General features: G+C 40.8%; 1 protein-coding gene across 3 annotated transcripts in view; it reads right to left on the bottom strand.

Moving 5' to 3' along the window:
* The window catches only part of PAK1 (p21 (RAC1) activated kinase 1), a 158,294-nt gene that overhangs the window by 36,926 nt on the left and 108,233 nt on the right, over window positions 1-13,135 (bottom strand). For all 3 annotated transcript variants that reach the window (XM_060018220.1, XM_060018221.1, XM_060018219.1), the window contains exon 5: window positions 11,038-11,075. In XM_060018220.1, the coding sequence (XP_059874203.1) occupies window positions 11,038-11,075 (38 nt within the window). The remainder of the gene's footprint in view (window positions 1-11,037; window positions 11,076-13,135) is intronic.

Raw genomic sequence — 13,135 nt, 5'->3', positions numbered from 1 at the left:
GCAGTTTACCTTCTTCAGACAAGTATCTGGTTTAAGCTTAGGATCAACCTTCTGGTACCTTTTGCTCACTGTAACATGGACACTGCCCCTGCTGTTTCACTTACAGAATTTAATTTACTCTTGAAGATGACCCAAGACTCCTTCCTGTTTTGTTTTGGTTTTTTATGCAGTACGCGGGCCTCTCACTGTTGTGGCCTCTCCCGTTGCGGAGCACAGGCTCCAGACGCACAGGCCCAGCCGCTCTGCGGCACGCGGGATCCTCCCGGACCGGGGCATGAACCTGCGTCCCCTGCACCAGCAGGCAGACTCTCAACCTCTACGCCACCAGGGAAGCCCTCCTTCCTGCTTTTTATATATATTCTCTCAGACCATTTTCTCTTGAGCTACTCTTATCTTCCTAGGAAATTTGTCTTCCACATACATACAGCAGCTGTGCTTTCCTCTGCTCCAATCAATCTGATCTTATCTGCTTTCTACCTTCCATGAATTCCTGACAATGGTTTATTAACATCCTGTTTTTGTTTTGGAGCACTGTTTTGAATTCATTTTTTATGTATCTTTTCTGAAATTAAGAAATTTAGTATAGCAGGAGACATAAACATATGAATTCACCCCACTACACTGACCCAATTTCCAGAGGAATCTTTCTAAGATGGTAGTTTAGACTAAAATGCACATCTAACTATCTCACTTAAAATACTTCCGATTTAAACTATTTCCTTAGGAGACCTTCAAGATGGCGGAGGAGTAAGAAGTGGAGATCACCTTCCTCCCCACAAATACATTAGAAATACATCTGCATGTGGAACAACTCCTACAGAACACCTACTGAATGCTAGCAGAAGACCTCAGACTTCCCAAAAGGCAGGAAATGCCCCAAGTACCTGGGTAGGGCAATAGAAAAAGGAAAAAAGAGAGACAAAAGAATAGGGATGGGACCTGCACCTCTGGGAGGGAGCTGTGAAGGAGGAAAAGTTTCCACACATTAGGAAGCCCCTTCACTGGCGGAGACGGGGGTGGGGGTGGGAAGCTTCAGAGCCACGGAGGAGGGCGCAGCAACAGGGGTGCAAAGGGCAAAGTGGAGAGATTCCCGCACAGAGGATCGGTGCTGACCAGTCCGCTCACCTGCTGGGATGGGTGGGGGCTGGGAGCTGAGGCTCGGACTTCGGAGGTCAGATCCCAGGGAGAGGACTGGGGTGGGCTGTGTGAACACAGCCTGAAGGGGGCTAGTGCACCACAGCTAGCCAGGAGGGACTCCAGGAAAAAGTCTGGAGCTGCCAAAGAGGCAAGAGACCATTGCTTCGGGGTGCTCGAGGAGAGGGGATTCAGAGCACCGGCCTAAACCAGCTCCAGAGACAGGTGCAAGCCACGGCTATCAAACGGACACCAGAGATGGGCATGAAACACTAAGGCTGCTGCTGCAGCCACCAACAAGCCTGTGTGCAAGCATAGGTCACTACCCACACCTCCCCTCCAGGGAGCCTCTGCAGCCCATCACTGCCAGGGTCCCGTGATCCAGGGACAATTTCCCCAGGAGAAAACACGATATGCCTCAGGCTGTGGCAACGTCATGCTGGCCTGTGACGCCGCAGGCTCGCCCCACATTCCGTACCACTTGCTCCCCCCGGCCTGAGTGAGCCAGAGACCCCTAATCAGCTGTTCCTTTAACCCCGTCCTGTCTGAGCGAAGAACAAAATTCCTCAGGTGACCTACATGCAGAGGCGGGGCCGAATCCAAAGCTGAACCCCAGGAACTGTGAGAACAAAGAAGAGAAAGGGAAATTTCTCTCAGCAGCCTCAGGAGCAGCGGATTAAATCTCCACAATCAGTTTGATGTACCCTGCATCTGTGGAATACCTGAATAGACAAAAAATCATCCCAAAATTGAGGCAGTGAACTTTGGGAGCAACGATATATACATTTTTTTCATTTTTCTCTTTTTCCCGTGTGCCTGACAGGGTCTTGATGCTCACACCGGGTGTCAGGCCTATGGCTCTGAGGTGGGAGAGCTGAGTTCAGGACATTGGTCTACCAGAGACCTCCTAGCTCCATATAATATCAAACAGCAAAAGCTCTGCCAGAGATCTCCATCTCAATGCTGAGACCCAGCTCCACTCAATGACCAGCAAGCTACAGTGCTGGACACCCTATGCCAAGCAACTAGCAAGACAGGAACACAACCTTACCCATTAGCAGAGAGGCTGCCTAAAATCATAATAAGGTCACAGACACACCAAAACACACCACTGGATGGGGTCCTGCCCATCAGAAAGAGAAGATCCAGCCTCAGCCACCAGAACACAGGCACCAGTTCCCTCCAGCAGGAAGCCTACACAACCCACTGACCAACCTTACCCACTGGGGGTAGACACCAAAAACAACGGGAACTACGAACCTGCAGCCTGTGAAAAGGAGACCCCAAACACAGTAAGTTAAGCAAAATGAGAAGACAGAGAAACACACAGCAGATGAAGGAGCAAGGTAAAAACCCACCAGAACAAACAAATGAAGAGGAAATAGGCAGTCTACCTGAAAAAACATTCAGAGTAATGATAGTAAAGATGATCCAAAATCTTGGAAATAGAATGGAGAAAATACAAGAAAGGACTAGAAGAACTAAAGAGCAAACAAACAATGATGAACAACAAAATAAATGAAATTAAAATTTTTCTAGAAGGAATCAATAGCACAATAACTGAGGCAGAAGAACGGATAAGTGACCTGCAAGATAAAATAGTGAAAATAACAACCACAGAGCAGAATACAGAAAAAAGAATGAAAAGAATTGAAGATAGTCTCAGAGACCTCTAGGACAACATTTATCGCACCAACATTCAAATTATAGAGGTCCCAGATGAATAAGAAAAAGAGAAAGGGTCTGAGAAAATCTTTCAAGAGATTATAGTTGAAAACTTCCCTAATATGGGAAAGGAAATAGTCAAGCCCAGGATACACAGAGAGTCCCATACAAGATAAATGCAAGGAGAAACAGGCCAAGACACATATTAATCAAACTACCAAAAATTAAATACAAAGAGAAAATAGTAAAAGCAGCAAGGGAAAAACAACAAATAACATACAAGGGAATGTCCATAACGTTAACAGCTGATCTTTCAGCAGAAACTGGCTTGATCTGGCTTGATCTGCAAGCCAGAAAAGAGTAGCAGGACATATTTAAAGTGATGAAAGGGAAAAACCTACAACCAAGATTATTCTACCCAGCAAGGATCTCATTCAGATTCGATGGAGAAATTAAAACCTTTACAGAAAACCAAAAGCTAAGAGAATTCAGTACCACCAAACCAGCTTTACAACAAATGCTAAATGAACTTCTCTAGGCAGGAAACACAAGAAAAGGAAAAGACCTACAATAACAAACCCCAAACAATTAAGAAAATGGTAAAAGAACATACATAGGGGTAAACAGATTAAACGCTCCAACCAAAAGACAAAGACCGGCTGAATGGATACAAAAACAAGACCCATATATATGCTGTCTACAAGAGACCCACTTCAGACCTAGGGACACATACAGACTGCAAGTGAGGGGATAGAAAAAGATATTCCATGCAAATGGAAATCAAGAGAAAGCTGGAGTAGCAATTCTCATATCAGACAAAATAGACTTTGAAATAAAGACTATTACAAAAGACAAGGAAGGACACTACATAATGGTGAAGGGATCAACACAAGAAGAAGATATAATAATTGTAAATATTTATGTAACCAATATAGGAGCACCTCATTTTATATAAGGCAAATGCTAACAGCCATAAAAGGGGAAATTGACAGTAACACAATAATAGTAGGGGACCTTAACACCCCACTTTCACCAATGACAGATCATCCAAAACGAAAATAAACAAGGAAACACAAGCTTTAAATGACACATTAGGGCTTCCCTGGTGGCACAGTGGTTGAGAGTCCACCTGCCGATGCAGGGGTCACGGGTTCGTGCCCCGGTCAGGGAAGATCCCACATGCCGCGGAGCAGCAGGCCCGTGAGCCATGGCTGCTGGGCCTGCGCGTCCAGAGCCTGTGCTCAGCAATGGGAGAGGCCACGGCAGTGAGAGGCCCACGTATCACACACACACACACAAAAGACACATTACACAAGATGGACTTAATTGATATTTATAGGACATTCCATCCAAAAACAACAGAATACACTTTCTTCACAAGTGCTCATGGAACATATCCAGGATAGATCATATCTTGGGTCACATATCAAGCCTTGGTAAATTTAAGAAGACTGAAATCATATCAAGTATCTTTTCCGACCACAATGCTATGAGACTAGATATCAATTACAGGAAAAAATCTGTAAAAAATACAAACACATGGAGGCTAGACAATACACTACTAAATAACCAAGAGGTCACTGAAGAAACCATAGAGGAATTCAAAAAATAACTAGAAATAAATGACAATGAAAACACAATGACCCAAAACCTATGGAATGCAGCAAAAGCAGTTCTAAGAGGGAACTTGATAGCAATACAAGCCTACCTCAAGAAAGAAGAAACATCTCAAATAAACAACCTAACCTTACACCTAAAGCAGTTTGAGAAAGAAGAACAAAAAACCCCCAGTGTCAGTAGAAAGAAAAAAAATCATAAAGATCAGATCAGAAATAAATGAAACAGAATGAAGGAACAATAACAAAGATCAATAACACTAAAAGCTGGTTCTTTGAGAAGATAAACGAAATTGATAATCCATTAGCCAGACTCAGCAAGAAAAAAGGGAGAATACTTAAATCAATAGAATTAGAAATGAAAAAGGAAAAGTAACAACTGACACTGCAGAAATACAAAGGATCATGAGAGATTACTACAAGCAAATATATGCCAAAAAAATGGACAATCTGGAAGAAATGGACAAATTGTTAGAAAAGCACAACTTTCCGAGACTGAACCAGGAAGAAAGAGAAAACATAAACAGACCAATCACAAGCACTGAAACTGAGACTCTGATTAAAAATCTTCCAACAAACAAAAGCCCAGGACCAGATGGCTTCACAGGTGAATTCTATCAAAAATTTAGAGAAGAGCTAACACCTATCCTTCTCAAACTCTTCCAAAATATAGCAGAGGGAGGAACACTCCCAAACTCCTTCTAAGAGACCACCATCACCCTGATACCAAAACCAGACAAAGATGTCACAAAGAAAGAAAACTACAGGCCAATATCACTGATGAACATAGATTCAAAAATCCTCAACAAAATACTAGCAAACAGAATCTAACAGCACATTAAAAGGATCATACACCATGATCAAGTGGCGTTTATCCCAGGAATGCAAGGATTCTTCAATATACGCAAATCAATGTGATACACCACATTAACAAATTGAAGGATAAAAACCATATGATCATTTCAATAGATGCAGAAAAAGCTTTTGACAAAATTCAACACTCATTTATGATAAAAATCATCCAAAAGTAGGCATAGAGAGAACTTACCTCAACATAATAAAGCCCATATATGACAAACCCACAGTCAACATCGTTCTCAATGGTGAAAAACTAAAACCATTTCCACTAAGATCAAGAACAAGACAAGGTTGTCCACTCTCACCACTATTATTCAATATAGTTTTGAAAATTTTAGCCACAGCAATCAGAGAAGAAAAAGAAATAAAAGGAACCCAAATCAGAAAAGAAGTAAAGCTGTCACTGTTTGCAGATGACATGATACTATACACAGAGATCCTAAAGATGCTACCAGAAAACTACTAGGGCTAATCAATGAATTTGGTAAAGTAGCAGGATACAAAATTGATGCACAGAAATCTCTTGCATTCCTATACACTAATGATGAAAAATCTGAAAGAGAAATTAAGGAAACACTCCCATTTACCACTTCAACAAAAGAATAAAATGCCTAGGAATAAACCTACCTAAGGTGACAAAAGACCTGTATGCAGAAAACTATAAGACACTGAAGAAAAAAATTAAAGATGATACAAACAGATGGAGAGATATACCATGTTTTTAGATTGGAAGATTCAACATCGTGAAAATGACTATACTACCTAAAGCAATCTACAGATTCAATGCAATACCTATCAAAGTACCAATGGCATTTTTCACAGAACTAGAACAAAAAATTGCATAATTTGTATGGAAACACAAAAGACCCCGAATAGCCAAAGCTATCTTGAGAACGAAAAACGAAGCTGGAGGAATCAGGCTCCCTGACTTCAGACTATACTAAAAGCTACAGTAAACGAGACAGTATGGTACTGGCATAAAATCAGAAATATAGATCAATGGAACAGGATAGAAAGCCCAGAGATAAACCCATGCACATATGTCACCTTATTTTCAATAAAGAAGACAAGAATATACAATGGAGAAAAGATAGCCTCTTCAGTAAGTGGTGCTGGGAAAACTGGACAACTACATGTAAAAGAATGAAATTAGAACATTCCTTAACACCATACACAAAAATAAGCTCAAAATGGATTAAAGACCTAAATGTAAGGCCAGGCACTATAAAACTCTGAGAGGAAAACAGGCAGAACACTCTATGACATAAATCACAGCAAGATCCTTTTTGACCCACCTCCTAGGCAAATGGAAATAAAAACAAAAATAAACAAATGGGACCTAATGAAACTTCAAAGCTTTTGCACAGCAAAGGAAACCATAAACAAGACCAAAAGACAATCCTCAGAAAGGGAGAAAATATTTGCAAATGAAGCAACTAACAAAGGATTAAAATCCAAAATTTACAAGCAGCTCATGCAGCTCAATATCAAAAAAACAAACAACCCAATCCCAAAATGGGCAAAAGACCTAAATAGACATTTCTCCAAAGAAGATATACAGATTGCCAACAAACACATGAAAGGATGCTCAACATCACTAATCATTAGAGAAATGCAAATCAGAACTACAGTGAGGTATCACCTCACACCAATCAGAACGGCAATCATCAAAAAATCTACAAACAATAAATGCTGGAGAGGGTATGGAGAAAAGGGAACCCTCCTGCACTGTTGGTGGGAATGTAAATTGATATAGCCAGTATGGAGAACAGTATGGAGGTTCCTTAAAACACTAAAAATAGGTGCTTCCCTGGTGGCACAGTGGTTGAGAGTCCACCTGCCGATGCAGGGGACACGGGTTCATGCTCCGTTCTGGGAAGATCCCACATGCCGCGGAGCAGCTGGGCCCGTGAGCCATGGCCGTTGGGCCTGCGCGTCTGGAGCCTGCACGTCCAGAGCCTGTGCTCCACAATGGGAGAGGCCGCAATGGTGAGAGGCCCACGTACCACAAAAAAAAAGAAAACACACACTAAAAATATAACTACCATACGACCCAGCAATCCCACTACTGAGCACATACCCTGAGAAAACCATAATTCAAAAAGAGTCATGTACCACAATGTTCACTGCAGCTCTATTTACAATAGCCAGGACATGGAAGCAACCTAAGTGTCCATCGACAGATGAATGGATAAAGAAGATGTGGTACATATATACAATGGAATATTACTAAGCCATAAAAAGAAACGAAATTGAGTTATCTGTAGTGAGGTGAACGGACCTAGAGTCTGTCATATAGAGTGAAGTAAGTCAGAAAGAGAAAAACAAATACCGTACGCTAACACATATATATGGAGTCTAAAAGAAAAAAATATGGTTCTGAAGAACCTAGGGGCAGGCCAGGAATAAAGTCGCAGACATAGAGAATGGATTTGAGGACACGGGGAGGGGGAAGGGTAAGCTGGGATGAAGTGAGAGAGTGGCATGGACTTATATATACTACCAAATGTAAAATAGATAGCTAGTGGGAAGCAGCCACATAGCACAGGGAGATCAGCTCAGTGCTTTGTGACCACCTAGAGGGGTGGGATAGGGAGGGTGGGAGTGAGACGCAAGAGGGAGGAGATATGGGGATATATGTATATGTATAGCTGATTCACTTATAAAGCAGAAACTAACACACCATAGTAAAGCAATTATACTCCAATAAAGATATTAAAAAAATAAAAATTAAATAAAATACTTTCTTAGCTCCAGCACACAGTCCAAGTTCTTTTGCCTGACACGATGGATCCTTAACAACTTGGCATTTGTTCATGCTACCTCACACAAGAAAGCATTGATTGCCCTTTTCTCTGGCTAGTATCATTGCCTATGTTTACCTGAAACTGTATTATCAATCCTTGTTTACGTGTTCTGATTCCTCACTAAACTGTAAGATCAAGAGCAATGACCTTACCTGCCCTTGATCTTAGGCACTCAAAGAGCCTATCACATAATAGGTGATCATTTTATAAATGAGAATTCAGGCACTTAAGTGCTATGTAATCTGGGAGATATATCTCAGACCAATGAGCCACAAATAAAAGAATTTTCGAGCTAGAAGAAACCTTAAAGGTTATGTTTATTAAATGAACAAATCGTAGGGCCCAAGAACCTTGTGCAAACTGTTCTGTACTACCAAGCAGAATAAATCACTCCATCAAATATGACCCCCATGGTACATTATTCATGTACCCCTCTTGCAGCCCTTATCCTTTTATTCTGTTGTTAATTTTTTCTCAAGGACTAAGTGTAAAATTTATCTGTGTATCACTAACACCTGGGCACAAAGAAAGTGCTAAGTAAATATTTATGGTATGAATGTATAAATGAATGCTGAGGAGAACTGAATTTTGTATTGGTTTCTACTACTAATTCATTCAAGGATAGGGAGCAAGTCACATAATCTCTCTGAGTCCCAATTTCTTAACTTGTGTCATGGATGTTATAATCTCATCCAATTATTTCCCAAATCAATTGGAAAGATCTGTGTGAAACCAATATGGAAAACAATGCAATACTACCACAGTACAAACCATATCCCCCATGTGAAACTAGTAAGAAAATAAAGAGGACTGAGCCACAGGGAAAATTCTCAGTTGCGGAGAAAAATGTCCTTTACAACCTGGTAAACCAGTACAGGATTTTACCAAGCAGGTGTCATCCTCTCTGCCATATGGCATGAGCCCCAGGGCCCCTCCTCCTCACTAAGGAACAACAGAGCTAAGGCTTTACTGCAGTCTCCTTTATAAGACCTCTCTGACATGGTCCTTCTCAGTTCCCTGCCACAGTGAAAAAAATCCACGACAGGGACTCAGACGACCCTAGTTCTAATCTGGTTGTGCCACAATAGCAATTATGAGCCTTCAGGAAAGTCTGTTTTCCTACCTGTGAAGTGGGGATGCTAATCTCTTCACTAAGTAATTGTGAGGACTAATTATGCTAACATACATAAAGTTACTAGCACACTGCCTGGCACATATTAGCTACACGATAAATAATAGCTGTTACTCCTCCTATAAAGGCATAAAGACATTTGTGCCACAAGGCACAGCTCAGCTTTGGTTAAGGTCCCTTCTTCAATAATTTGCAGTTCAATAATGGGGAGAAACTCCCAAGGATCTTAACATTAGCAAATTCTTCCCCACCTTTTAATTGTATCTATTCCATTTGATGAAAGAATGAATCAGGGGAAAGCGATGCAGACTGGGAATCAGATACCTACTGCCATTAACCATTCTCAATTTCAGTTTTATCATCGATTATACAAGGATAATAACCCACCTCATTAAACTCCTACGAAGATTAAAAGAGGTAGTGAATAAGAAAGGACTCAGGATGCGACAAGGTAATGGACATATGAACATTCTTTATCATCGATTACAGTATAAATGACTCAGAATAAACCAATCCCCATTGCTGGAAGCATGGTTCAAAGTATTTGGATGGTGACTCAGTATTGTGTTAGAATGTATGACATCCCCACTTAAAATTCTTCAATAGCTTCTCATTACCTTTAAGATAAAGTTAAAATTCCTACATGATCTGACCTGCCTCCCCTCCCCTCCCCTCCCCACCAGCCACCTCTAGTCTCTTCACACTTCACATTCCAATCATGACAAACCACTTGCAGTTCTCTGTACAAGCCTACCTCACAAACCTCCTTGTCTTGGCACATGCTAATTATTCTCTGTCGGGAATACGCTTGTCTCTTCATAATTCTTCCCCAAGACAACTAATTCAGCTCAGTCTGCACCATCAAGAAGCTTTCTTTATACATCCAATCTTTTATTCAGTAAATTGTTACTTGCCAGATGCCAGGGATCCAGTAACTGACAAGTCAAACATAGCTCCTGGCCTCATGAAGTTTTAGCATGCTGCACTGTAACTGTTTGTGCCTTCATGTCACTTACAGGATTGGGAGATTCTTAGGAGTTGGGATAATGTCTGATTCATCCCTATATTGCCACTTCTCCACACAGGACCTGGCATAGAATAGGGGCTTTGCAAATGTTTAGTAAATCAACATGAAATAACCAACTTTGCACAAGAGACAACACTGGATATAAAGAATAGCAGTATTCTAGTATATAAGTCACAGCTTAATAGCCATTAAGACCCTTTCGGATACATCAGCATCTCATCTTATAATCTGCCTTGGAAAACAGAATTTGTAGGTTATGAAGGGCAGAGGGATCTTTGAGGTCACCAATGACTCCTATCACATTCCTTCAAGTGATAGGGCATTCACTACAACTTCAGAGGACAGAATGAATGACCTTAAATTAATAGGATCTGCTCCCTTCAACAATTTGCCCTAATCCTGGTTTTGTAGACCCAACCAACCCAAAAGAAAGAATTCTCCTCTAAATGCAGCTATTTGAAGACATCTCTAAGTAAAGTGTATCATTCTCATTTATTGATGAAAAAACTGAAGCTCAGAAAGGCAAACTGGCTTTCCTAAGGGTCAAAGTGAAAACTGAAAATTGAGCCTAGCAGCCAGTTCTTCTGGTTCCAGGGTTAGGATTTCTAGAGCATTCATAAATTAAAGCTGGAAGGGATGCTTATTGTTTATTCAGTCCAAGTCCTTTATTCTGAGGCCCAGGGTGGGAAAGTGACCAAGATGAGTACCCCCCAGCCCAGGCTCTGCATCTACCACACTTGACTTGATCCCTAAAAAATCATACCTGCCCACATCAGAATAGAGGAAATAAAGGCTTACCAAAGTGTTAGAAGAATTATAATCCTCAGCTGATTTATCTGCAAAAGGAAAAAGACAAGGGACTCAGTCAGTAAACAATTACAGTTAATCCTTTCTTGAGACCTAAGGAAGCCTATTCACTAAAGCACTTGCCAAGCTCAGAATAATAACAGTGTTACTGGTACTACAGGCCCAACACCATTTTAAACACGTTATACACATTACCTCCTCTAATCCTCACTACAGCTCTCAGTACTATTAGTATGTCCACCTTCACAGATTTGGAAACTGATGTTCAGAGAAGAGAAGTAATTTGTCCACAAATTACTTAACACAAAGGTTATTAGGAGTCAAGATTTGAATCCTGGTCTAATTCTAAATACTAGGTTAGAACTATATCCACATCATCAGGCCTCAATGCTCAAGGAAATTTCCTGCATTCTAAGAGAAAGGGAAAGAACTCCTGGCTGGCATCACCCTGAGCCATCTATAACAAATCATGACCAGCATGTGGCTTTAGCTTTTAGAAAGGATCCTTCTACATCCATGTCTATTCCCCACAAGGAGAGAAAGACTAAGCCTTAGGAAAAGAGATGCATTAGTCATGTCAAGTATAATTAAAGGCAGGGTCTTATTTCTAAGAATAGGTCCAAGCTCCTTCAATCAGATAATCACCATATTTTATTAATTCCGAGACATGTATTTTTTCACATTAACATCTCAGAAAGAGATGTGTCCTACAATCAAAAGTATTTCATGATTTAATTGGCAGCTTCTTTTTCTTTAGGGGCATGTAAAATAACAATGCACCTTACAATCAATGATATCTTAGACTTGATAAACTATGAAACAGACCCAATGGAAATCTTAGCAAGAAAATAAGTTTAAAGACCAAGTATTGTGTTTGGATTTATTCTTTAATTCCTAAAAGTCCAAGAAGAAATTGATTTCACCAGTTCACCACCAATGGGAATTAAGGAGAAGAAATATTATATCAAATCCTACATCTTCCTCACCAAGAAACAAGCCCGGAGAATGTCCAAGATCTCAATTCCATCATACATGAAAGTATCAGGTATAGCTTCTTTGGTCCTATGACAAATTATGAACCCATAAACTGTGACAATATGTTCTTAAAACAAACCCTGAATAGCCAGCTGTACTCTGGATAAATCAATTCAGGATATAGCTTAAACATAATTCACTTGTTTTTCTTGTCCAAAAGCACATTCCATACCAAGTGCAATACTGTTCCTTCCTTGCACCACCCCTAACCTTATGTACTGCTAGTATTTTTGAGGACTGGGTATTCTGGTAATAAATATATCTCCACCATATAAAAAATAAGTACGTTTGCTCCTTTAAAATGGGATGTACAATTTCTGTATATAAAAATCAAATTCCATAGCACAGAATGACAGAGCAGAAAGTACTTGCAATCCCTTCATTTTACAAATAAATAAACTAGGGTTCAGAGGAAAAGAAACTGGTTCAAGGTTACATAAATCAGTCGCAAAGTAGGGCTAAAACCCAGAACCTGGCATTGTCAATCTAGTCTAGGCTTTGCTTATCACATTAGCTACTAGTTGGTACAGAAAATAAAGTGATGAAAAGATAGGAAACTTAACAAAAAATTGGCACGGAGGATTGTGCTTGGGCTTTTAGACAGCAAAGGATTTAAAGGCCCAAGTTGAAAACACACTTCCAACACTGGTATATCACTCAACTGATATGTTGAGGTTCTGTGAATAAGTCACTTAATTTCCCTGAGCATAATTAATTTCCCTGAGTCTGCAAAATGGGGATAATGCCCTTGCGTTTCCAATCTCCCAAGGCCGTCATGAGAATCAAATGAGATGGTTTATGTGCAAGCATATACAAACTGAAGTAGTGTTATCATAATTAATAGTATGAGAAGAAAGGAAATAGGAAAATGAGAGATAGGACATTAAAAATAACTGTGCCAGGGCTTCCCTGGTGGCGCAGTGGTTGAGAGTCCGCCTGCCGATGCAGGGGACGCGGGTTCGTGCCCCGGTCTGGGAGGATCGCACATGCCGCGGAGCGGCTGGGCCCGTGTGTCATGGCCACTGACTGAGCCTGCGTGTCCGGAGCCTGTGCT

Source organism: Delphinus delphis, chromosome 8 (genome assembly GCF_949987515.2).
Source record: "Delphinus delphis chromosome 8, mDelDel1.2, whole genome shotgun sequence".
Classification (NCBI taxonomy): domain Eukaryota; kingdom Metazoa; phylum Chordata; class Mammalia; order Artiodactyla; family Delphinidae; genus Delphinus; species Delphinus delphis.
This window is presented reverse-complemented; position numbering and strand designations above follow the sequence as displayed.